The 24,962-nt window shown below is 45.9% G+C and overlaps 1 protein-coding gene across 1 annotated transcript in view; it reads left to right on the forward strand.

Moving 5' to 3' along the window:
• nod1 (nucleotide-binding oligomerization domain containing 1) overlaps positions 1-21,332 on the forward strand; it is a 51,457-nt gene extending 30,125 nt beyond the window's left edge. The window contains exons 5-12 of the mRNA XM_039737595.1: positions 4,935-5,018; positions 6,422-6,505; positions 7,201-7,284; positions 7,681-7,764; positions 12,674-12,757; positions 15,952-16,035; positions 19,524-19,607; positions 20,650-21,332. Coding sequence (XP_039593529.1) covers positions 4,935-5,018; positions 6,422-6,505; positions 7,201-7,284; positions 7,681-7,764; positions 12,674-12,757; positions 15,952-16,035; positions 19,524-19,607; positions 20,650-20,722 — 661 coding nt within the window. The 3' untranslated portion in view covers positions 20,723-21,332. The remainder of the gene's footprint in view (positions 1-4,934; positions 5,019-6,421; positions 6,506-7,200; positions 7,285-7,680; positions 7,765-12,673; positions 12,758-15,951; positions 16,036-19,523; positions 19,608-20,649) is intronic.
• Positions 21,333-24,962: the final 3,630 nt, after the last annotated feature.

The raw sequence follows: 24,962 nt of genomic DNA on the forward strand, positions 1-24,962 counted from the left end.
ATAATGTTGGTTGTATAAGTTGAATGCGGAAAACTGACACTATTGGTCCAAGAGATTACGATATGCTAACACCCAACTGAGAGAGTCACCACGGAGCACATGGCCTTTTTCTTTCTGTGTATTGTGCCTACATGAGCACACGGTGATACCCGAACTATACCCAATTGACGTTGGCACTGTGTATCTCACACCCTCATACACCTTTATCGTAAGAGCGTTCGATCAGAAGACAATATGAAGCTGGTTTTAAATTAAAAGTCGTTGAAGTGGTGAAAGAAATCGGTAACTGTGCTGCTGCAACAAACTTCAATGTGTCTGTGAAACTGGCGTGAGATTGGAGGAGGCAAGAAGATGTAAAAAAAATCTAAGTGTTGCAATTTTGAACGCGGTGTATTAGTTCGGGTCTGATTTTATGATCGTTTTTTCGGGTTTCAAGACTGGAGATTGGAGGAGGCAAGAATATGTAAAATAGAAAAAAATAATTAAGTGTCGTATTTTTAAGTGGGTGTATAAGTCGGGGTATGATATTATGATCGATTTTTGAGGTTTCAAGACCCGACTTATACGCGAGTATATACGGTAATTATAAACCCCTGGATTGCCCACCCTCCTGAGTAAGAGTATTATCGTCTACCTGTTTTCTTTAAGGTAAGTGTACTTGTTAAGTTCGTTACTGTCACACTTTAAGATTAACACACACACACACTCACAGACATACGCAGACACACAGACCCTCACCACAAAAGTCCCGTATGAAAGACGTACACACAGCACGTCATTCCCTGCACTTTAACCCACACGAGTACCGTATGACTAACACACGCACAGTGCGCTTTACCCAGTACTCCAAGAGACAGACTTATCATAGGCAGGAACAATGTGCGATATGTCAGACATAAATGTTACCTTTGCTCTCCAAGAATACATTCCAACATACAAAGACTCAACATCTCCGGCTAAAGGCCATTTATCAACCAGTGAATGTTTTACTTTAACGCACTCTTCATTACTGGACTGAGCTCTTCGTCTGCAGCTCAGATCATATGGCACTTCCTCACTGCTCCAGGTGCTCAAAGAATTATACCTTACTAGCATACCCGACGCGCTTCGCTGCACGTTTAACCGGCTAGTTTCGGCAGCGGATTGTGGTTTTTCCAATCTAGACATCCTGTCTTTTTCAGATTCTTCTAACCGCCTGGTTTTGGCAGCCAATCGTCCTTTTCCAAATCTAGAAATCCTGTCTTTTTAGATTCGTTTAACCGCCTGATTTTGGCAGCGAATAGATTTTTTTTTCTAACGTAGAAGTCGTTTCTTGTTGAGATTCGTTTAATTGCCTGGTTTTGGCAGCCAAGCGCTTTTTTTCTATCCTAGAAGACCTCTCTTGCGATCCGTTTAATGGCCTCGTTGATTGCATGTCTTCCAAGGTAGTTTCAATACCCATTTCTTGCACGGAGTCTTCTCCCCTTTTATGAGTGACTGTGTAAGTACCGCGTGTACCAAACAGTAAATTAGTAAAGAAGAAGGGACGCAAGACCGCGTCAGCTGGGGAGCTCAGATCGGAGCGAAATGAAGCGAATGAAATGACGTGAATGGGAAGGGAGTTGATCACGTGACTCCCCCACCCGCCTTAACTCTCAATCCCTCCACAAACACACAAACACAGTCTCTCGGATCCCAACTCTCCTTTATATATATAGATTACTTCAATCATTCTAAATAGGAAGAAAACGTATAGAAAGTTAAAAGCAGCGTGGTATTTATTACATGAAGAATAATAATAATAAGAAGAAGAATAATATCAAATAGAACAAAGAATTATCTATACTAATAAAAGGCAAAGCCCTCACTGACTGACTGACTGACTGACTGACTGACTGACTGACTGACGGACTCATCACTAATTCTCCAACTTCCCGTGTAGGTAGAAGGCTGAAATTTGGCAGGTTCATTCCTTACAGCTTCCTTACAAAAGTTGGGCAGGTTTCATTTCGAAATTCTATGCGTAATGGTCATAACTGGAAGGTATTTTTCTCCATTAACTGTAATGGAGTAGAGCTCAAAAGCCGTGGGGGGCGGAGTTTCGTGTGACATCATCACGCCTCTCACGTAATCACGTGAACTGACTGTCAGCGCAGTACGTAGAAAACCAGGAAGAGAACCAAAAAGCGCTTAAGAAAACATGCATTATATAATTGAGAAGGCAGCGAAACAATAAGAAGCGAGCGAGTGACATATACAACCATATTCATGAGTGCTGCTACTTCGGAAAGAAAGCACGATGTAAACCTACACTTTAAATTAAGTTCATAGACAGGCTGCCGCTGGCGTTTGTTATGCCCACAGGTAATGCGGGATACAAGTTTAATGAGAGGACGCAGGATATAAACGAGAGTTTTGATCACTTTGTAACTAAGTTAAAATTGCAGGTGAAGGGGTGTGCTTATGCAAATTCTGAGAGACTGTGTTTGTGGAGGATTGACAGTTAAGGCGGGTGGGGGAGTCACGTCATCATCTCCCCTCCCATTCATCTCATTTCGCTCTGAGCTGAGCTCCACGGCTAACGCCGTCTTCCGAAGCAACTTCGTCGCACTGCCACCAAATACTCAGAAAAATCCACAAGTTAATACACACGCTGTCTCTAGAGTTTCTACACACTGAATCCTCCAGGCACTACTTACAAAAGGTCACATTGACAATCGTGTTACGTTATTTTTAAAATCTTTCCTTTTCTTAGCACAAGCACAGCTGAGAAGCTTCGATGCATGTGCTCCATAATGTGTTAAAAAATCATGCATTTAATCACACTTTGCGTTACAAGCAAAGGGGAGCTTCTGTCAATGCATGATTTCCTGGTACACCGATTACTTTGATCAGCGCTTCCCAATTCATTTTACCCTCGCATCCCCTTGGTTTGAGAAGAAGTATGAAAAAATATGAGGTTAACACAGAAAAACAGATCACCAATTGAAGCTTTATGAATAATCGATTCAACATCAATAATTGTTTTGGTAAAGCCATACTCAGTGTAATCCTCCTTCCATTTTATAATTTTTCCGCCACTAGCCAGGATTAAATGAACGGTAAAAAAGTAAGAGCGAAGCGAGGGTGACTTATTCAGGCAGGCAGGTGACAGCTCAATAACTCGATTTTGGATATAAGTAGGTTCTATTTAGTCGCCAGAAATATCTTTGGCAGGAATGGAAGTTGAATTTAGTCTTTAAATTTCTATGGTGAAGAAAAAGTTATGCAATGATGACTAAATTTAACTATATAAAGTCAAAACTTGAATATATAAAGTCAGGATCGGAATATACAAAGTTAGCGCTGGAATATCCATCCATTTCCCAACCCGTTGAATCCGACCACAGGGTCACGGGGGTCTGCTGGAGCCAATCCCAGCCAACACTGGGCGCAAGGCAGGAACCAATCCTGGGCAGGGCACATGCATCATTTTCAACACATTAACCGAACAGTGTTTTTTTAATTTATTTTTCTGAATACGTTTTTGTTAACTTAGTTCAGTTCAGAGTCGTTTCAATCAATAGATTTTGACTTTGACTTTATATATTCAGGAGTGAGTTTATATACTCCGATGTTGACTTTATATAATCAGCGATGACTTTATATATTCAAGTTTTGACTTTATATATTCTGACGCCGACTTTATATATTCACAAAATCAATTTATTTGCCTGTTTGGCACCTCATAGTATATGTGTGTGTGTATATATTTACACATGTATGTATGTATATATATATATAATGCCAGCAACACTCATATCAATGACAAAACAATTACATTAACAATCATGTTACGTTATTTTAAAAATTTTTCCTTTCTTTTTCAAAGCGCGGGTATTGTGCTAGTAGAAAATAAGACTGATGTTGAAGTCTGGCTATATAGTGTTTAGAAAAAGTGAAGATGACAAGGATGAACGTCGCAGGTGGCTTGAGATCTTAACACTCGTAGTTGTTTATGTGATGCTTTTCTGATGATCAGATAGAAATGGCCACACATTGCCAGCATCCTCCTCTGACTTCGCTCTCTTCTCCTCTGATATCGCTTTTCAGACGAGGCATATTTATTATAAAGTTCTACTGGGGGGTTTCACAAGATGTAACTGTTAAGATGTTCCATTTGGCTAGCTGTTAATATGATGAATAAATTCACTTGTCCATTTTTTCCCAAACAATTAAACGTTTTGATGTTGCTCAGTACCTACAAGCATGTCTACCTTTCCCAGGCTGTAAACCCATTTAGCAGCTTGTCCCAGATGCCCATCCTTTCTCACATTATAAAGTAATTGATCGCCTGAGGCATCGTCATGTCTACCTCTTTTAGTCTGAACAACCGTTTTAAAAATGAGGTACTATTGGGAAGAGGATATGCTTTAGTGTGTTCTGCGTTTTAAGTTCATCTAGTGTTGTCTTCAGCAAAATATAATGAAAAGATAGACTAAAACTTATAGATTTTGTACCCACAACAGTAAGCTATCAATATTTACCCTTGAAAGTGAATATATCCAAACATACTGTAGATATTCTTACAAAGATTCACAGTAAAACAACTGGATAGTTCTGTGTGGTCCAACAATGTTACATACCACTTTTAGAGCTTTCTGTGGAATACAAGTCCAAACCAGTTAACTTCACACAAGAGAATTGGCAGCCGAATCCGGACAGCAGTACCCTAATGTGAGGAAACAGATGCGACACACCAACTGGCACAGCCCCGTAACAGGCTAACGTTACTCAGAAGCACAGGTGGTCTCTCTAGTAGGGTGTCCATCCAGTCCTGGATTTCCTTCAAGTTGGTCACATCCGAAAGTGAACGTCATAAGTTTACAATTTTGGGGTGGACGGATGGATGGACGGGCATCTGAAGGTTTAGAGGATGATGTCGCTTTACAATTACAAACCTGTGTTTGTTTCAGATTGTCTGTTAATCAGATCACAGACTCCGGAGTGGAGGTCCTGGCTGAAGAGCTGGTCAAACACAAAGTCATCAGCGTCCTCGGGTAAGTAGAAATACGGAGTCTGTGCCATCTCTTAGTGGAAAGAGAATTTTAGCAAAAAATCACAGAATATTGTAATGACATGGAAATCTGTTGGTAGCGTCATTTATATAAATAAATAAATAAAGAAAGAAATAAATGAGCTAGCAGATGATTGTTTTTGTGTTTTACCACACACTTTTTTTGTTTTACAGATAAAAATGTATAGATGCCGCTTTTTAGTGCCCCGATATTGAATTACGTTTTAATAGCAAGTGTCGCAGGTATAGAGAATAACCTTCAGAAATCTGATTAATGTAATTAACCCTCGCAGAGTGCCAAGGCCTATCCTGGCAACAGTTGGTACAATGCAGGAAACAACCCTGGAACAGGGGGCCGATCATCCCAGGGGGCTACTCACCAATTAACTTATGCAATTAAAGCCACTGGAACACTTCACAACTTAGCAACTACAGTCGGCAGATCCCGCTTCCTTCAGGATGTCAGATTGCCCGACTAAGAAGTGCAGAGTATGACATGATAACTTTTCAGCACAGCTCTGAATTTTCAAGTCTTGCCTCATTTTCACAGCTAATTAATGTGCCACCATATGGCACCTGTGGCAGTACAAATATATTCCAGGTATGGTGAGATGAGCCAGAGCTGCCACCCTTCATTTTCCATTCTGTTATCGTACAAAAAATGTGTGACGTCAGCCAGACGAGCCTCTCCTCTGTTTATGCAGCCCAGAACTCTCTCTTTTCTTCCTTCTGTGCAGTCCACATTGTATGCATTGAACTACTGGCTGATTGGTTGTTAGCTCTCACTCACACGTAGGAGCCCACCTACAAGTGGCAGAATCGGGGTGAGTCACCGTTACGTCATGGAGTCACATGATTCTGTGTCCCAGTTCAGACATTTACACTGCAGATGATGTCATTAGTTCAGGATGTAAAGGAGCTCCTTCAGTGGGCCTTTGTAATCCAGATGTCACGGGTCCATGGCAGGCCACCAGCAGCCACCACAGCTCAATTGTCTGGAGTGCGACCCGCTCCACTGGGATAAAACACATCTAAAGAATGTAAGCAAAGAGGCCTTCATGTTCTCAAGGTGCTGAAATGTCATTTAATACAGAGCACCAAATATCACAATGAGTTACTGAGACTATTGCCAGTCTATGCCAGTCTCTAGCTACAGAGTCTCTGCCATCAAAGGAATGCCATCTCTCCTTTGGATAATTAAAGAGATGAGACCCTCTTCACAGGGACCTTATTGTGCCACATATGGAAGTCCAGTGAAATTCAGACTTGCACTACAGTATGTAACACGTCACCAGGATTAGTGAGTAGAAAGTGCCAGACCTCGAAATGTCGGACATGGCACACGGTTATTCACTGAATGTGTGGAGTTGTCCTTGTGTGTTTCAGACTTTACAAGAATCAGATCACAGATTATGGAGCTCGCATGGTAGCGAAGATAGTAGAGGAGTGTCCATGCCTTCGAATTTTAAAGTAAGTATCTGATACCTGCCTTAAATGAAGTAGTAGTTTGGCCTGAGGTCCGATAACGTGAGGTTCGTGGGCTGACCTCGATGTCTTTTTTTAAAAGAACCTTCCAGATGATAAGACAGAGACCACAGAGTAAGTATCCTGTCAGACGTTCCCAACATCTTTTTCTTCTGCACTACTCCTTCCCTCTCTGATCTGTAGGGCTTATATGATGTCATCCCACCTACCTCCTTCACTACGGGGGGACTCTTTTTATTTTTAAACCCCACTTGAGGAGCCAACCCCGGGCAATAGCAGTCCATAAGGTCCATGTGGGCGCTGAGGCATCAGTTTTCAAATGCTGTGTGCCGTAACCCCATCTTCAAGTTCACGTTTATTTGTCATTCCAGCCATGTCTAAAATACAGTAGGATGAAACTGCAGTTCTCAAGTCCAGAAAAAACACAAAAAAAGAGTAAACTACAGGAAGGTAAATAAGAACAAAACAAAGCCAGTGCTGAATTCCCAAGGTCCAACCAATACCTCGGGCAAAAGTATCAAATAGTCCATTAAATACTGTGGTTAGAAGTAAATAATCATCAGTATAAAGCGGGCTTGTTATGGTCGTGAGCCAGAGAGTTTAGCACAGGACATCACAGCACTAGGACATGGTGGGTGGCACTTGGTGACCAGAGGTGACCTTACTGTTTGTGTGATTAGGATTGGATACAACAGAATTACAAGTGAAGGAGGAAAATATCTTGCCAGTGCAATCCAGAAGAGCAAGTCCATTTTTGACGTTGGGTAAGTAGCCTTCTAGACCGTTTTTGTTAGTTCTAGATAACTTCCTACACACCGCTGGCACTGCTGATATTAACATGGCAGTGGTCGTGTGGCACTTCTTACTACGGACAGTTACCTTCAAACCAAGCAGGCCGATGTGCTGGCCTCCGCTTTGGTTTACTGGACTCCTTTCGGTCCAAGACTACTCATTTCTGTCTTGCCGTCGTGTTTTGGTTGTCTGTCTGTTTGTCTTTGTTCCTCCTTCACGTAATTCATCTCCTGATTGTTTTATTCTTTTCTCACAATAATCCTCGGTCTTTGTGTCTGTCGTAACACAGGACTGATGACCAGTGACCAGCATTCCTGGGTATCTCATCCATTTTGTGTTGTCTGTTTCTTTTTCCCTCTTTTCATCAGAATGTGGGGGAACACCATAGGAGATGAAGGAGCAAAAGCCTTTGCTGAAGCCCTGAAGAATCACCCAAGTCTAACGAACCTAAGGTATTGTACAGTAGTAATGCAACAGGAAAAGTTTAAATAAACGTAACAGTTTTAATAGCTTAGGACAGGGCAAGCGGGTGATCCTCTTAAATTAAGAGCTGTTAATGAACTCGTGACCTAATGGCTGAGCTGTCAACCACCGGGCCAGCGAGTCGATGAACGTATCGGTGATCTCCATGAGGAAACGTGATTTAGAAGCTGCTCTTGATAAATCTGTCACTTAGTAATGAACTCGGGTGGTGGTTAGTGCTATGACAGCCAAATGAACATTTAGAATGATCTCCGAACACGGTTTAAGTTATCTGAACGGGCATTTAAAACATCTTAAATGAATTACAGGCATCCAACACTATGTCGATTTCAAGATGTCTCACTTTTAGGTATCTCAAATAGGCTTCAAGGTTGGGTACAGCCAACAATGTCACCTTGAGACTTCCACATAGATGTCAAAGTCTGCCTCGGGTGGTCCACTGAAAACATTTATGCGTAAGAAATTAGGCACAGAGCCTCCGCATCCAACTGCCGACAGCAGCACATCAGATGAGTTGGACTCTGCTGCCCATGAAAGAGAGACCACAATCGTCAACCCCCATGAAAAAGCTTACGCCAGTGGCCTGGAATGGAGATCCTGGACTGAACAATTCAAACATGAAACCTGCAGTAGGGTAGGAGGAATACAGGAAGAGGGTTTGATTTACTGCTTGTGACTAAACGAATGAGACTACTTGAACAAAATGAGCAGAACATGGAAAGGTCCCTTCCAGCCTGAACTCCTGCTGCAGGAGCTGTGCCAAGCCTTGGCCTTGCTGAAGAGATTTCATCTTTTGAGATGCCAGGCAGTGCCAGGGAAATCTCAAGGAGAACCTGGCAATATGGCCATACCCAGCACAAGTGGACTGAGGAGGTCATGATGTGACGTTCTTCATCAGGTGTTTTGTCATAGCAGGGTCCCATTTAACATTATTTTCCATTTTGCAGGTTAGGTGGATTGGTGATTCTAAATTGGCCCTGGTGTATGCTTGGTGTGTGTGTCCTGCGGTCGGTTGGCACCCTGCTCAGGATTGGTTTCTTGTCTTGTGCCCTGTGTTGGCTGGGATTGGCTCCAGCAGACCCCCGTGACCCTGTGTTCGGATTCGGCGGGTTGGAAAATGGATGGATGGATGGACTCTTTATTACGTAGCTCCTGAACAGAATAACCCCAAATCCCATCTTTAGCCATTGTATGCTTACTTTTGATAACCCCAGGCTTTTAGCTAGAGAACCATAACAGGCAGGAGAGGAAGTTCTTCATAAGTTAATTGTGGTTTAGCGTGGCCCTTGGATGGAATGGCAGAGATACGGAATAGCCCCTCTATGGATGTGATGTCATCATGGCCACCTGCATGAATGGAGCAGCAGACAAACTGAACCTGCTTCTGCCACATTAGTCCTTGGCACACGAGTGGGAATCTGCGCTTTAAAGTAATTTAGATGAGAACAGGCCATTCATCCTAATAAAGCTCACCAGTCCTGTCCACTTAATTCCTCCAGAATAACATCAAGTCGAGTTTTCAAAATCCTTAAAGTCCTCCTGTCTACCATACCACTTGGTCGCTTATTCCAAGTGTCTGCAGTTCTCTGAGTAAAGAATAAACCTTTGTGTGAAATTTACCATTAAAATGTTTCCAACTCTGTCGCCGTGTTCTTGAAGAACTTGTTTTAAAGCCACCGTCTCGATCTACTGGACTAATTCCTTTCATAACTTTGAACATTTCAGTCAGGTCTCCTCCTAATCTCATTTATCTTAGACTGAAAAGGTTCAACTTCTTTAATCTTTCCTCCGAACTCATTCCCTTTAGTCGAGACCAAAACGTCACCCAGGACTCCAGATGAGGCCTCACCAGTGTCTTATAAAGCTTGAGCAGACCCTCCTGTGACTTGTACTGCACACATCAAGGCGCTATATAGCCTGACAGTCTGTTAGCCTTCTTAATGGCTTCTCAACACTGGCTGGAAGTTGATAGCTTAGAGTCCACTATGACTCCTAAATCCTTCTCATAAGGTGGACTCTCAATTTTCAGACCCCCATTGTGTATTCAAACCTCACATTTTTACTTCCTATGTGTAATACTTTACATTTACTGACATTAAACTTCATCTGCCACAAATCTGCCCAAGTCTGTCTGCTGTCCAAGTCCTTCTTTAACAACATAATGGATTCTCAATTATATGCCAGTCCATTTATCTTGGTATCATCTGCAAACTTCACCAGCTTGTTCTTTATATTCCTATATAAATCATTTATATTTATTAAAAATAGCAGCGGCCCTAGCATTGCCCTCTGCTGGTCACCACTCTTAACATCGGCCAGTTCTGTTGAGGTTCCTCGCACCATCACCCTCTGCTTCCTGTGTCTGAGCCAATTCTGCACCCATCTAAAAACATCACCCTGAACTCCCACTTCTTTTAACTTGATGCCCACCCTCTCATGTGGCACCTCATCAAATGCTTTCTGGAAGTCCAGATCAATAATCTCATCTGCTCCACTCTGGTCGTATCCTTTTGTTTCCTCCTCATAGAATTCCAGCCTGTTAGTAAAACACGACCTCCCTCTTCTGAGCCCACGCTGACTGTTCATTTTAACTCCTGTCCTTGCCATGTGTTGCTCAATCTTATTTTTAATAATTCCTTCCATTAATTTTCCTGTGATGTTTCATGTTAAGCTTACTGGCCTACAGTTGCTCTGATCTGCCCCATCACCCTTTTTATATAATGGGATGATATTTGACATTTTCCAGTCCTTCTGAATCTCTCCGGTGCTCTGTGACTTCCTACAAATCTGTGTCAAGGGTATCTATCTGAACTCACTGGTCTCCTTAAGAACATGAGGATCAATCTTATCTGGTCCTGGTGATTTGTGTGATTCCAGCTTATTTAATCTGAGCAGCTCTTCTCTCCCTCTAATTTCCAAATCCCTCAGCACCTCCTTAGTAGTCCCTGTTACTGCTCTGAGGTTATCCACTTGCTCTCCTTTTCTGCTCAATTCCTCTCCAACTGTCTTTTAGCCTCCCTGATCTCCTTCTTAATGGTTGCCCTCATGTTCTCATACGCCCTACGATTCACTTTGGAGTTATTAGTCTTATATGCCTTATTTTTTTTTCATTCCCTACTAATTCCTAATGTAGGTCTGTATCTGTCCTGCATTACATGTAAAACGTTTCTAAACCTGTTCCACTGCTCCTCGACTGTCTCCACACTTAAAAGCTTATCCCAGTCTGTCCTCTTTAGACTTTGCTGCATTTCTTCAAAATTTGCTCTACCAAAGTTAAACTCCACAGTTTTCTTCTTTGCATTCACACTCTTAGGAAACACTGAGAATTGTATTATATTGTGGTCACGTGACCCTAGTGGTCCAATCACCTTGGCACCTTCGATTCTGTCCTTATTATCACAAAACACAAAATCTAGACTGGCGTGCGTCCTCACCATGTTGGAGCTTTAACGTACTGTTCATGTCTCTTCATCTCAACCTCCAGCCTCCATTCCATCCCTAGTCTTTCATCTTGGCCACCTGTAATGTCCCAGACTCTCTTCCAGGAAGAGGAAGGAGTGTCCGTCCTTCTATACTTCTAAAACATGTCCCTGTTCTGGAGACCTAAAATTCTACTTTTGATGTCATTGTACCACAAGTTACACACCGCAGAGCAGCCCTTAACAAAAGCTCTTATCTGATCCAGTAGGGTTTATAAATGTGCCTGAGCAACAACTGGCTGCTCCAGCTTCTCCATTAAATGTCTCTCTATTATAAAAAGAAAATCTTGGGACGAGACAAGACGTGATCTTTTGAAGTGAGACAGAGAGACACTTTCACGCCCGGCGAGACAGTCAAGTCATGTCATACTTACAACCTTTGGAAGCAAGTTGCGTGAGACGGTGACTTTTGCATGTCATGCCCTACTTGCAACCACTTCCAAACAAGACCGCGGTCATCTAACCTCTCAGTCGTTTGGCAGACACACTTCCTGTGCTCTTGGCTCTTAAAAAGTTCATACGTTCTAGATGACACATCATTGACTAAGCGAAGAAGAAAGAGCAGCGCGTCGAAAAGAGACCCAAAAGTGTTGGAGAGAAAAGAATGCAAAACCACACCTGGAGCCAGAAAAAGACAAAGTAGAACGTCGTAAAGAATTCAAAAACGTTGGCACGATACGCAGGTTAGAGATAACGCAAGTAGAAAAATTCGAAAGTCTCGCAAAAATGATAGTAAAGATCGCTTAGCGCAAACAAACAGAAACTATTACTCGGTGAAATAACGGAACAGTGAAAAGATATTGTTTGGATTTAAACTTTAAGTCGGAGACTTGTAGATAGTCGTCTAATTCGTGTTACCAACGAGAATTAAAAGATTCCAAAAACGTTGTTGTGGTATGAAGTCCTGCGAGACGGTGACTTTTAACATGAGATTCTTTAAAGTCACAACTATTTTCAATCCAGACCTCCGTCACCTAACCTCTCAGTCATTGGAATGCTTTTGTTTGAGGATGTCTGGGGAGAAGAGAGACAAGGCAGGGAGACAAAGAGTAGGACAGCTGCTGTGCAGGCTTTTAAACGTTCGAATGTCGATCACGCAGCATGGCGGCGGCAGCAGCAGCTGATCAAACAAAACAAAAGAAGTCTGTGTTTGTTACCCATTGTGTCAGCGTTTAAGAGGGGGTTTCAGAGGAGCCACACTCATCACAACGGCACAAAGCCCCCTAGTCATTTTTAAAATGACAGTAAGGCTCAAGCTGAGTCAATGAAGACAATTTCACAAAAACCAAAAGAATTGCCCATCTGTATGCCCGGTCTACCGGTGGCAGAGTGCTGGCGAGTTAGGAGCCGATGTTTTCTCGACTGCTCACCTCACCGACTCGCTCTTGTTGTTTTCTAGTCTTTCTGCAAATGGAATTTCTGCCGAAGGAGGAAAAAGCATCGCGGCTGCCCTGAGGGAGAACTCGTCCTTGCACATATTCTGGTGAGTGCGTGAAGATGAACAGCACGAAGTGTCTGAACGCCTGCGTTACGCTTTTGTTTTTTAATGTTCAGTTGAGTTCACTTTATGAATTCATTTTGTGTCCTGCTCCTCACTCAGAGTGCTGTAACAAAGTTTACAAGCAGGGAAACATTTTGTTATCTTCTGTTCATTTATTGTGAATATTTTTCAGGGACCTTAAACCTGTGTGTGTGTGTTGGACTAATTGATCCGTTTGAGAAAGATGTTCTTATTTTTGTCATTGCATCCTAATTGAGCCACGCCGTCATTTTACTGCTAAGGACGCACCACACGTCACGTCGCGTCACATTATGAAGACTCCGCTATAAAAGTCAGTGCAACGCTTCAGCTCCCTGTCTGGATTGTTCGAGGCTGAAACCTGCAGTCGTGGCACTGAGTAACGCCTCGTGGCTTCCCACTTCTTGTCTTAGTGGTTTGGTTCTCATAGTTCTAGTAAGGACTTCCTGAAATTCTTGTTTTTGCTGCTTAAGGATTTTATTTTTTGATGACAAGAGTTTGGTATTTCTGTTGTTTCTTGAAAACACACACAACTCCTGATCCATACACAACAACTTCACAGTTGCTAATAATTCACTGTGCCAACCAAGGTCGGTGTCACCATTAAGGCAAACTGGGCATTCACCTAGGGCGCAAATAATAAGAGGGGGCACCCAGCCACATGGATTATACAATACAATACAATACAATCCAGTTTATTTCTGTATAGCCCAAAATCACACAAGAAGTGCCGCAATGGGCTTTAACAGGCCCCGCCTCTTGACAGCCCCCCAGCCTTGACTCTCTGAGAAGACGAGAAAAACTCCCAAAAAAACCTTGTAGGGAAAAATGGAAGAAACGTCAGGAAAGGCAGTTCAAAGAGAGACCCCTTTATAGGTAGGTTGGGCGTGCAGTGGGTGTCAAAAGACAAAGGGGGTCAACACAACACAACACAACACAATACACAGAACAGAACAAATCCTCAATACAGCATAATAATAAACATTTTAGAAGTACGGAGCAGAATTTAACAGTAGATGATATCCCATAATAAGATTTGGATATTTTTAGAGTCCTGGAGACCTCATCCATCAAGCTGCCTCCCCATTTGGCCATTCCACGGCTGAAACGTTGCTCGGCCAGCCAATCCTATAAAAGGACCCCTCTTTCCCATGATTCCTGCGATCCTCCATCAGGGATGACTTTACCACAGGCAGGCAAACAACTTGGCAGGTGGGCCGTGGCACCAATGGCCACATTTGAGTACCGAGAACAGAAACAGAATAGGTGAGGGTGAGTAACAAATTCTAACTATCATGTTACTTATTAGCTACCAAACAGTCGGGTGGCACACTAATAAGCTTGGCCTTGGGTTCAGAATAATCTAGCATGGCACTGGTGCCAGCAGACAAGACAAAGGGGCTGCTGGAATTTAAAAAGCAGGTGGCCCAGCCGAGCTCTTTGAGTATCCGTGGCTGGTGTCAAATTCCTGTGTAGCTCCTAACTGGTGGAACAAGCTGTGCCCCCCAGTCCAAGCTGCGTTTGAAGACCCTCTTGTTTGGCGAGTTTCTGTCTGACTGATATTAGCAGTAATTAGGTTTTGTAAATTTGGGACTTCATTTGTGATGGCCGATTTCTGTCACCTTGTCCTGTCACACTTGTTCATAGGCAGCCCCACCGACTGGCGTTTAGTTGCTTACGTTGAACATCGTTTAGATGAAAGCGTCTGCCGAGCAAATAAATGTCAATGTAGTGAAGAGCGCATATGCGTCCGTCCATTACTTTTATCTTTGAACCACAGCCAGTTGAAGGGAGGAGAGGAAGACAAAAACTTGAATCCGCAGCGTCAATGGGGGAGAAAAAACCTCTGGGGGTCCACAGTCGGTCAGACACAGTCACAGTCCTGTGTGACATCATTGTCACAAGCATATAAAAGGTGTTGGCACCCTCTGGTTATTGGCTGCATCGGCCTGGTGAGGTGGCTCCGTTCTGCTCAGCATTTCTTGGATTTTGCCCCACAACTGCTTGGCGTGCTGACCTTACTAGGCACCCTGGTTTTGACCTCTGAGTGCCCACAACTCGCAGCTAATCTGCCTCTTTGTAGCCCCCTTTACTGCCCTGCTCGTGTAGCTCATGATAATCCTGGCACAGGCTCGGTCTCTTCTTAACAACAAGAGCAGGAATAAGTGAGGCAATCGGGAGGAACGGGCACAGATACACCTAAAGCACTAAATGCCAATTAGTAGGAAAAGGGGCCGAGGGAAAACTACAAACATTACGATATACGAGAGCAGGGGAGAAACGACAAGGCTCACGAAAATGAACCACACTACGAAACAAATAGGCAACCCCAACAATGCCAGGTGGCAGCACGCCCTCCTTATTCGAACGGTCTGCCTGGGTAGTGGACGACTGGCAGCATGCCGAGAGACAGAGATATGGGGCAGGGGAGCTATGGGTAAAGCTGCCAGCGCTGGACTGAGTGTTTTGGTAGGCGACTCTCATTGACTCTGAGAAGTTGAGGAGGACCAGGTGAGCCGTCTCAAGGTGTTGAACCTTCAGATGTCAGCCTCCTCACACTCGGTCTGCTTCACGACGTTAGGCTCCATTAACACAAAGAGGCTTTTGAACTGAATAGCACAGTCCGGTGCCAATTATGCTGGGCCTTGGCTCCAGTCGGAGATGCCAGCTGTTGTGCCACAGACATACACAGAAACTGCTTTATTCCTCTATGGCAGAAAGAAAGGCAGCCTGTGCTCTGGCATTATGGAGAGTCGACAATGTGTTTGAAAAGCGGCTCCTTGTTGAGCTTCATTATCTGGCGCTGGCATCGCCTCAACTGCTTCACTTGCTGACAGCCTGGGGCTTTCCAGAGACCCTCAGTACACGAGGGAGCGACTTTTCTGTGGTCTTTAGGTTGTAAGATTGTCTCTTCACGCTAATGTTATTTAGAGGTAGCTGTGCCGTGCAGAGTCTGAAGTAAAAGCACAAGACGAGGAAGGACCAGGAGTGCGGCGGTGAGTCGGGAGGCCAGCAGGGTATCGGTGCCAGGAATTAAAAAGCCAAAGGCGATGAAGAGGAGAGCCGATTCAGTCCGGGACTTCATGTTCTGATGCAGCACCGTCGTCTTATGTTGGCCGTTTTCTGCCACCTCATTTGCTCTTTTATTCTCCCATCAGGCTTTTGCAGAATGAACTGAATGACGAAGCGGCTGAACATTTCGCTGAAGCAATTAAAGTCAACCGAGGATTAACTCACTTGTGGTAAGCTGAAACCGCTAAGACAGGCGCTGAGGCCAACTGCAGCGTCGTGGGTCACGAGCCGGGGTCACGTCTCTGCGGTTTGTAGGCATGACGGACTTGGGCTTCAACCCAAATATTATCTGTCCAGACCACCTCATGAAAACGCCTGGGGACCCCCAGTGGGCTCAGCGCACACCGCAGTCACAGAGTCGAGACGAGAGATTAAACAGGAGGGGGCGCTGGGGCTGCAAGACGAGGAGAGGAGGCTGGGAATTGAGGCGGCCAGTAGCGTTGAGTTTTTACATTTCACTACCGGTGCCAAGTTATTTTTTGCCCGAAGGCCAAGCTTATTAGTGCGCCAACCAGCTGTTTGGTAGGTAACCCGTGCTGCTGGACCTTATGATCTGTGCCCAGATGGTGGCGCTGGCCCTGTGATTTACAAGGATCACGGCGCCTCCCTACTGTTTTAATTCTGATCAACAAAGGGCGAGATGACACATGCGTACACACGCTGGTCTCGTGCCAACCTCACAGTGCAGAACAGGCAGTTCGTTGAAAATCTACGACGTCATTCACCACAGCCATTTGGGGCCGGCGAGTCCATGAAACGGGAGGCACAGCCCGATTCCCTCTTGTTACCCGTTTTCTTACCCGTCATTGTCATTTCACGGTCACCGTGCAGTCTGAGCAGGTCAGTAGAACATAAGAACGAGGCCCTGATCCCCTTCAGTCAGGTCTCCTCTTCATCTCCTTTGCCTTAAACTGAGCAGGCTGAGCTCCTTCAGTGTCTCTCCTTAAAGCTCCGACCCTCAGTCCTCAATCCTGCTCTTCTCTGGACTTTCTCTGCTGCTGCTTTGTCTTTTCATGATGTGGAGACCGAGGGCCCGGCTGTACTTGACACGGCAGGAGTCCTGCTGCTGAGCTGCTGCTGCTGCTGCGACACAAGCCGTATCTTATCTGTAGCTGCACACATACCTTCTGTAAATCTGGAGGACTCCACCAGGTGGCAGTGTGAGAAATCATCTTGGCGAGAACACAACATCCGGTGTTGCTGTTTTGTGAGGGAAGAAAGACGCTGAAGAGAAAAAAACCTTTGAGTTTTGAGGATACTGCAAAAAAAAAAAAAGACAGCAACGGCGCCACAGACGGCAATATGCGAGACGTCATCACGGTGGGGAGTATGCGATGCTTGTATTGCCCGTGTGAGACATGGATGATGAAGAAGAGCACCGCACGTACTTTTGTATGTCAGCAGACAGACGTTGACGCAACGCATCGATCCTGTTGGAGCTGCAATGCACCACCTGAATTTGTGCTGGTATTGCAACTCACACCCGCGTCACGTTCACTTCTGACGTCATGCAAAAAGAGCACTGGGAACACGTGGCAGCCATGACGTGTGCGCGGACGCGTTCTCGGTGTCAAGTGTATCCTGGCCCTACAGCTGCATGCGGTACTCCAAGGTGCGGCCTCCCTAGTGTGTTATAGAACTCAAACACACTCCTGACACTGCTAGGACCTTGTGAAATTATTATTTCTATTATAGGCGGCACGGTGGCGCAGTGGGTAGCGCCTCACAGTATGGAGACCTTCCCTTCCCTGCGTGGAGTTTGCATGTTCTCCCCGTGTCTGCGTGGTGCTCTGGTTTCCTCCCACAGTCCAAAGACATGCAGGTCAGGTGACCTGGTGATCCTAAATTGTCCCTGGTGTGTGCCCCTCAGGTGGACTGGCACCCCGTGTTGGCTGGGATTTGCTCCAGCAGACCCCCCGTGACCCTGTAGTTAGGATATAGCGGGTTGCTTGATGGATGGATGGATGGATTAGTTTGCTGTATCAAGACACTTTGCAGAATTTGTTCTTTTTTCGTGGTAATCAATCCCCAGTAACAAACGACACTTGTGCATGTCACGGCAGAGAAGTCTCTGGGACAAAGTGCCAGCTAACCCAGTCCATGACAAACCAGTTCAGTCCAGAAGTGCCAGCTATTGAAATGAGTTTAACAGTAGATCTGCAGTCCGTAATCCCCACGACATCACTTGCACCCTGGCCCATTCTGAGGTGTTTGCCACATGTACTGTTAAGTTGCATGGCATTTTGTATTCCAACTGATGGCGCATAACAAAGTAAATTTACGATGGGCAATAATATGCAGGCTTTGGAGGCGACTCAGGCCCCTTCTTCAGACACAATGTACCAGGATTCCATCTCGCCTGAAGAAGGGGCCTGAGTCGCCTCCAAAGCCTGCGTATCGTCATCTTTTTAGTTGGCCAGTTAAAGGCGTCATTTTGCCCGACTTTTCACTCCATTCATAATGGCTAACACGGTACGACAGCCTGGCACTACAATAGGCAATAAAAAGACTGACAGATTTAGTAGTAATCGCATTGGAGCCCACTGACTGTCCAACAGAGGGTCTCAAACTTGGCGTCAGGGAATGCCAGCAATGCCCCCTTTTATAGATGTTAGTGGAATTTGTCATTGATTTAAGCAACTCATCAGTGAGGGCAGATCACCAGCGTGTTTGATGGACGCCAGTGAGATTTGTACTCCTGCTGCCTCGGGTACACGCCATTTACTACTGGGATTCTCAACAGCAGTGCGCCATCTGCTGGAGTGACAAATACGCTGCAATAGATGGGGGCTAGCAAATGATTCCTGTGCCAGGGTGCCATTAGTGTGTCGAAAGAGGCCACTGCTGCCATGAAGCAACAGTACTTAGGCAGGTGGTACGTGGCAGAGCAACATCCACATGAATGCCAAGGCCCAAGTTTTCCCAGCAGAACTTTGGCAGGAGCATCACACAGCCTTCTTCCCATAATGCACCCTGCTGCCGTCACTCCCTCAGGTAAATGACACACATGCTTCTGGCCGTCCACCTGATCTAAAAGAGAATGTAAGAGCAGGCCACCAGCTCCTTTAATTGCTCCAGGGGTCGAGCCTGATGTTCACGTGCACACAGTAGGCAGCGGTCAGTAGGGGGTTCCACCATAGCAGGCTGTGATGCACTGCGTGTTTTGACGCTTTTCTCTCATCGCCGTATTTCACCATTTTGTGGGCTCGGACCAGAGGGGCATCAATGAATCTTGGGCGCCCAAGACCCTGTCACCAGTTCACCGGTTGTTCTTTACTGACCACTGCACAAGACCTGCCATTTTGGAGATGCTGTGGCCCAGTCGTCCGGCCATCACAGTTTGGCGCTTGTCAAAGACGCTCAGATCCTTCGGCTTGGCCAGCACATCGCCTTCAAGAACTGTCAGTCCACTTGGTGCCTAATATATGCCACCCCATGACAGGTGGCAGTGTGGCAGTGAGACGATTGCTGTTAGTCACGTCACCTTTAAGTGGTTTGCCGGTGCCACTGTAGTCGCCAACTTATCCAGGTCTTGTCCTCTCCTTCTCCCCCATGTTTTCTGTTTCTTTTCACTCTTTCTAAAGCCATTAAAGCTGCTTTGCTGCGCTGGCCCACCGCTAATCTGACCTCCCTGACTGAACTCTCTGGTCTTTGGCAGGTTAATCGAGAATAAAGTGACAGTGAAAGGCGCCAGGCTGCTTGCCGAAGCTCTGAACGAGAACAGCTGCCTCAAGGAGGTCTGGTAAGACGCAGTCTTGTCTTTTAAAGATGCCGTAGAGGATGGAGGTGTCCAGAGAATGAAAACGGACACTTAAGGGGGCTTGAAATCCTGCTGATTCCACTAAACTCCCACTTGGGTGTCACCGCTAGGAGATTTTGTTTTATTACGTTTGTTTTTGAGGCAGAGACAGTAGGTGCCATCTTAGACGATAAACGCTGTGGGGAGACACTATATAATAGATAAATAGATGTGAAAGGCACTATATAATAGATAGATAGATGTGAAAGGTGCTATATAATAGATAGAAAGATGTGAAAGGTGCTATATAATAGATAGATGTGAAAGGCGCTATATAATAGATAGCTAGATGTGAAAGGCGCTATATAATAGATAGATAGATGTGAAAGGCGCTATATAATAGATAGATAGATACTTTATAAATTCACATACTCCAGCTGCAGCATACTGATAATAACAATATTAATTAAAGAGTGATAAAAGCGCAGTGCAAGTTAAAGAATGGAAGGCGGAGAGTGCCAGGCAGGTATAACAGACAATAACTTTGAATAATGTTAACGTTTACCCCCCCGAGTCGCATAGTGTGGGGTCTCCTCCGTCTGTCGCTGAAGCTGCTCCTCTGCCTTGAGATGATCCTGTTCAGTAAATTCTCCATGATTGACAGGAGTCTGCTCAGCGCCCGTCGCTCTGCCATGCATGTCAGACTGTCCAGCTCCGTGCCAACAGTAGCGCCTGCCTTATTGCCCGACTATTCTAATGAAGTCCAGCCGGCTCTGTCCTCCTTACACAGACCATCAGTGTTGGCGGTCCAGTCCAGTTTATCATCCAGCTGCACTCCCTGGTATTTTTAGGTCTTCATCCTGTAAATTAGAGGGAGCACCGGCCAGGAATCCCAGTGGCCTCAGGTCGGTGGGCAGTAGACGAGCACATCACACGCGTTCAGATGTGAACTCCATTTTGTGCCGTTTTTCATTGTCTGGAGGGGTAGGTGACGCCGCGCAGACCCCTTAACTTCAGTGGTGTCTTCTCTTCTCTTCTCTTTCAGTTTGAAAGGAAACCTTCTGTCCAGTGAAGAGGAGAAGACGTTTGAAACCCAGAAAAGACTGCTCTTCAACTGAAGGCCATTGTCACCGACCAGCGGTGTGGCAGCAGACTTAGTGACCAGGGGACTCTCCTGGCACGGCTCAGGTACACAAGCCATCAGAAACTCACCAAGAGCGTCACGGGTGTGAAAGGAGACGACAGCAACGGCCGACTCGGCCATAGAAGAGAATCGTGTGGTGCGAGTGACGGACCTACGGACGCAGCTCAGGCTCACAGGACGCTTTCTGTGTTTGTCGATGAATGAACTTCAACATGTAAGACCACCAAAGGGGGTCCAGCAGGCACACGAGGGCCTCTGAAAATGGAGGGGTGGGAAAAGCGAATTTCATTTTGTGTGGCGACAAATCCGATCGGAGAGCACAGAAGGGGATATCGATGGCACTCTTGTCGTCGTCATTCGTGAGTGTTGAGTTGTGAAATGACGAGGGGTGGACAAAGGAAGGACCAACCAACCCCACCGGAGCCCCCCATCTGTGGGCTGTCAGTGGACTTGATTACGTATTCCTCTTCTCATCAATCAGAGCAGATCACCAGAATGTGTGACAGACTTGAAAGATCACGAACCTCTCTGTCCTCTTTTTTTATTTCCCGCTTTTCTCAATTTAAATTCGTCTTTATTACGTTGAAGTGTCCATTTGTCTGTTGTCTCAGTTGGATGCCGTTTGCCAGAGGATTTTCAACAGCACTGCTGGTGGTTGTGATGCACCGTCTGTTGGAACAAAAAGTGTTTCATTACAGCACGTGTTCCAAAGTACATTCCAACAGATGGCGCACCGCAAGTGTCAACGCTGGACAGACATCACCTAGTGGGCCTCGGACCTCCACTCTGCACTTGTCAAAGATGGGTGACACTTCAGTGTCTGTCATGTCACAGATGAAGGGGGAGCTCGACTAATGTCACTGTTCCTTTTTGCCTGGCACCGACTGTAGAACGTTGATTTATCAGAGATTGGCTTGAACTATAAAGTCAGAGCTTTTAAAATCAGGCCCATGTGAGGGTGGCACACTGCCGGCGAGGCTCTGGTGGCCTTCGGCGGGTTGATTGATGTCGTGATCGGCCATTTGAAAGGCTGCTTTTATCTTATGGACTTTTACTTTCTGTTGTGTCATTTCAAAGTGAGCCTGAGGCAGTGGCAGCCAGTGTGCCCATGTCAGCGCCATCCTTGACTTTGTTCAGGGTGATTTATTGCTCACGATTTCTATTTGTTGTGCTACAGAAGTGTTACAAGGTGACTGTCACAACAGCAGCTGATCAAGATGCACCTTTGTGAGGCAATGAAGGGCAGTGGGAGTTGTCTATGCCAGCATCGCTTCCTTGGCACCAACTGCCAGTGATACGCGGGTTCTTTTTATGTTCACTCTTAACTGATTTACTTGCATTTTATTTCTGTACATAAAGAATTTCTAGGGCAGGCCCTGTGTGGTGAGATGGCAGTGCCAGAGCTGGGGTTGGTGCCGTTTTCTGCCTGCTGGTGAGTCGTCCCCCTTTATTGTGCCCTTTGGCAAATGGAACGAGAGCCTGTTGTGATGGAGAAAGACGTCAGACGTGCGTTTGACGCGCCACGGGAGGCGCTTTGCGTGTTCTCGTCTCGCCTTCTGCGCGTTTGCTTTCTGCCGAAGCCTTCATTTCGGGTTTTCTGATGTGCAGAATTTAAATCTGCGGCCGTTTTGTGCTTTTAGGGTTTTGTTTTCATTCTCTGTCGCTGAAATGTCATTTTGGATGTTTGTTGTAGCAACAGTTGCTGGATAGATGTGAAAGGCGCTATACAACAGGCTTGTATTGTGCCTTGTGCCACCTCTCTGTGGTGCCAGGACTGGTGAGAGACGAGACAGACGGCTGGAGGTTCAAGTGTCCTTGTTGTCACCTGCACGGAGGACACACCGCCACTCCTCGGCCACATCATTTATGAGAAGAGTCCTCACAGGGGCAGCACTCTGGGGCTCACACTGGGAAACGGGCGCCACGGACCTGCTGGCATGTTTATGGCTTTCTTGTTTTCCTTATTTTGGGACAAGTTCCCATCGAGTTTGTGTTTTTGGTCTTTGCTGTCCCTTTGCTTTGTGACGTTTCTCTGTAATGGCAGCCCAGGCTGATGTCACACTACAGACAAAGCTCAATTTGTGTCGAGTCAGAGGACATAAAGCACCTGATGGCGGTGGAGCACAAGGATAGGGGCTACAAAGTGTGGGCACACGTCAGGCCTACAGAAACACCCATCAGTTCCCAAAATGTCTGCCCCCCTCTCCTGATTCAGTGTCACCATAAAAATCTTACAAATGGGTTTTTTGTTCTCCACTTTATCTTACACAGCGCCATTCATAACTGGCACACAATGGAAAGCACAAACAGACCACCAAATGGCGTGATGCCCGCCGCTCAGCCTGGTTGGTTCTGAGTGACAGCGACGCATCAGGAGGAGCAGAGCTGGGGGTCTCCCACATGGCACACGGCCTACAAGGACAGACAACGGCCGACAGTCCAGCGTGGCCTACCTGATGTGGAGCAGCCATCATGGCACCTTGGCAGAGCACCTCAGAGTGAAAGTGGAGGGGATGGGGATTCACACGACTCAGAAGACCCCCAGCTAAGACCCCTCTAACTTTATGTTTTGGTGTAAGTTGACATTCTGGGCTCAAACTGACAAGGCATAGAAAAGTATAAAAAAAAAAAAATATATATATATATTTCAATTTGAAGAAAAAAAAAAAATGGTGTTTTTGTTCACAGACAGACTTTGGACCGATTTGTGGATATAAAAATAACAAAAAGTGACAAACGTATGATGAAGTGGGGGGGCTTCCACAGGTGGGCGACTTCCCAGCATGCTCAGGGGTACAGAGTGGTCTGCTGACTTCGACCTGGCGCCCCCCTGTGGCTGAACACATTAATGTAACAAGCGGTGTTCTGATTGAGAGAACTCGCCCCTCGACTGACCGCCACTTCCATCATCCGAGACCTTGTGGGCAAAACCTGAAGAGCACTTCCATGTCCTGCTGAAGGCCCAAGTTTACTACGTCACTGCCATCTGTGCCCACATCTTCTACAGTAGAACAGGGCTGTCCAGCTCTGGTCCTGGTCGGCCCCCCGTGTCTGTTGCAGTTTCCTCTCCCAATGCAAATTGCAGGCCGGTTACGTGGACTGGTGACGTGACATTGGCCCGTGTGTGTGTGTGCCCTGTGATGGACTGGCACCTGGTCTGGATAAAGTGGGTTAGAAGATGACGCGACATATCAAGAATATAAATGTGTATAAACACCAAGCTGGCCAAGTCTGAAGTTGAGGGGTCTTTACTGAGACATGAAGAGGGTCCAATCAAATTCTTACACCGCTATCCGATTAGGGGCGGACACTTCTTAAAGTCGCTATAGTTCATCATCGTCACATGTGTCATCAACATTTCTGTCTTATAAGAGAGAGACATGAAAGGCGCTATATAAAAGACACACGGATATCTGGGGTCCCGAGTACAGACTCCTGTGAACTTCTTGCTAACCGACGTGCACCGCATCTCCACACCTGGTGCCATCGTCAGTTTCTTACCTCAAAACTTCCATCGTCTGTACCTTAGCCGGCCGTCACTCCGCAGCTCTCTTCTCACTGCAGAACCACAGCAGGAAAAGAAAAAGCCAAGCTGATGAAAGCAGGAGAGCAACTGAAGACCACTCGACTGTCCACTTCGCTGCTGCCCTCGTCCTCCCGCTTTGACAGCCTTCTTCTCCTTCAGGTCTTCCTCGCTGGTGACTGCAGCACTGAGCGGCTCCTTATCGTCACTCACGCTTGTGCCTTTTAATGTCACCATGATGGGCCCAGTTGAGTTACTGCACAGCTGGTGGGCACAAAGAATTTCCACTCCATGCGCCAACGACGAGGGGAGTCAAACTGTTGTTGTTTTCATTGTGAGTTCTGCTCGATAACAAAATGCCAACACTTGGTGTATTAAAACAACACCCTGATTGGCACTGGGAACAAACGGAGCCATCGTCACTCTGGCCGTCAGCGTGGTCATAGCCTCCATTGAACAGAATGGACTTCACGGCCAGCGGTAAATGTCACTGCGAGACGGACCACCTAGACCCCCCCAACCGGCGCCACCCAGGACTGGGAATGGAAGCCAAAAGTGTCACGATGTGTCACAGGCCACGGCTTTGAGGACAAAAACAGACAAAGAGCCCCAGCTGGGAGTGGCGCGCCTGTCTTTATAACTCGTGACAATCGACTGAGGGTCTTCATCCTGGGGACAAAATAAAGAGCAC

This window comes from Polypterus senegalus, chromosome 15 (assembly GCF_016835505.1).
Source record: "Polypterus senegalus isolate Bchr_013 chromosome 15, ASM1683550v1, whole genome shotgun sequence".
Classification (NCBI taxonomy): Eukaryota; Metazoa; Chordata; class Cladistia; order Polypteriformes; family Polypteridae; genus Polypterus; species Polypterus senegalus.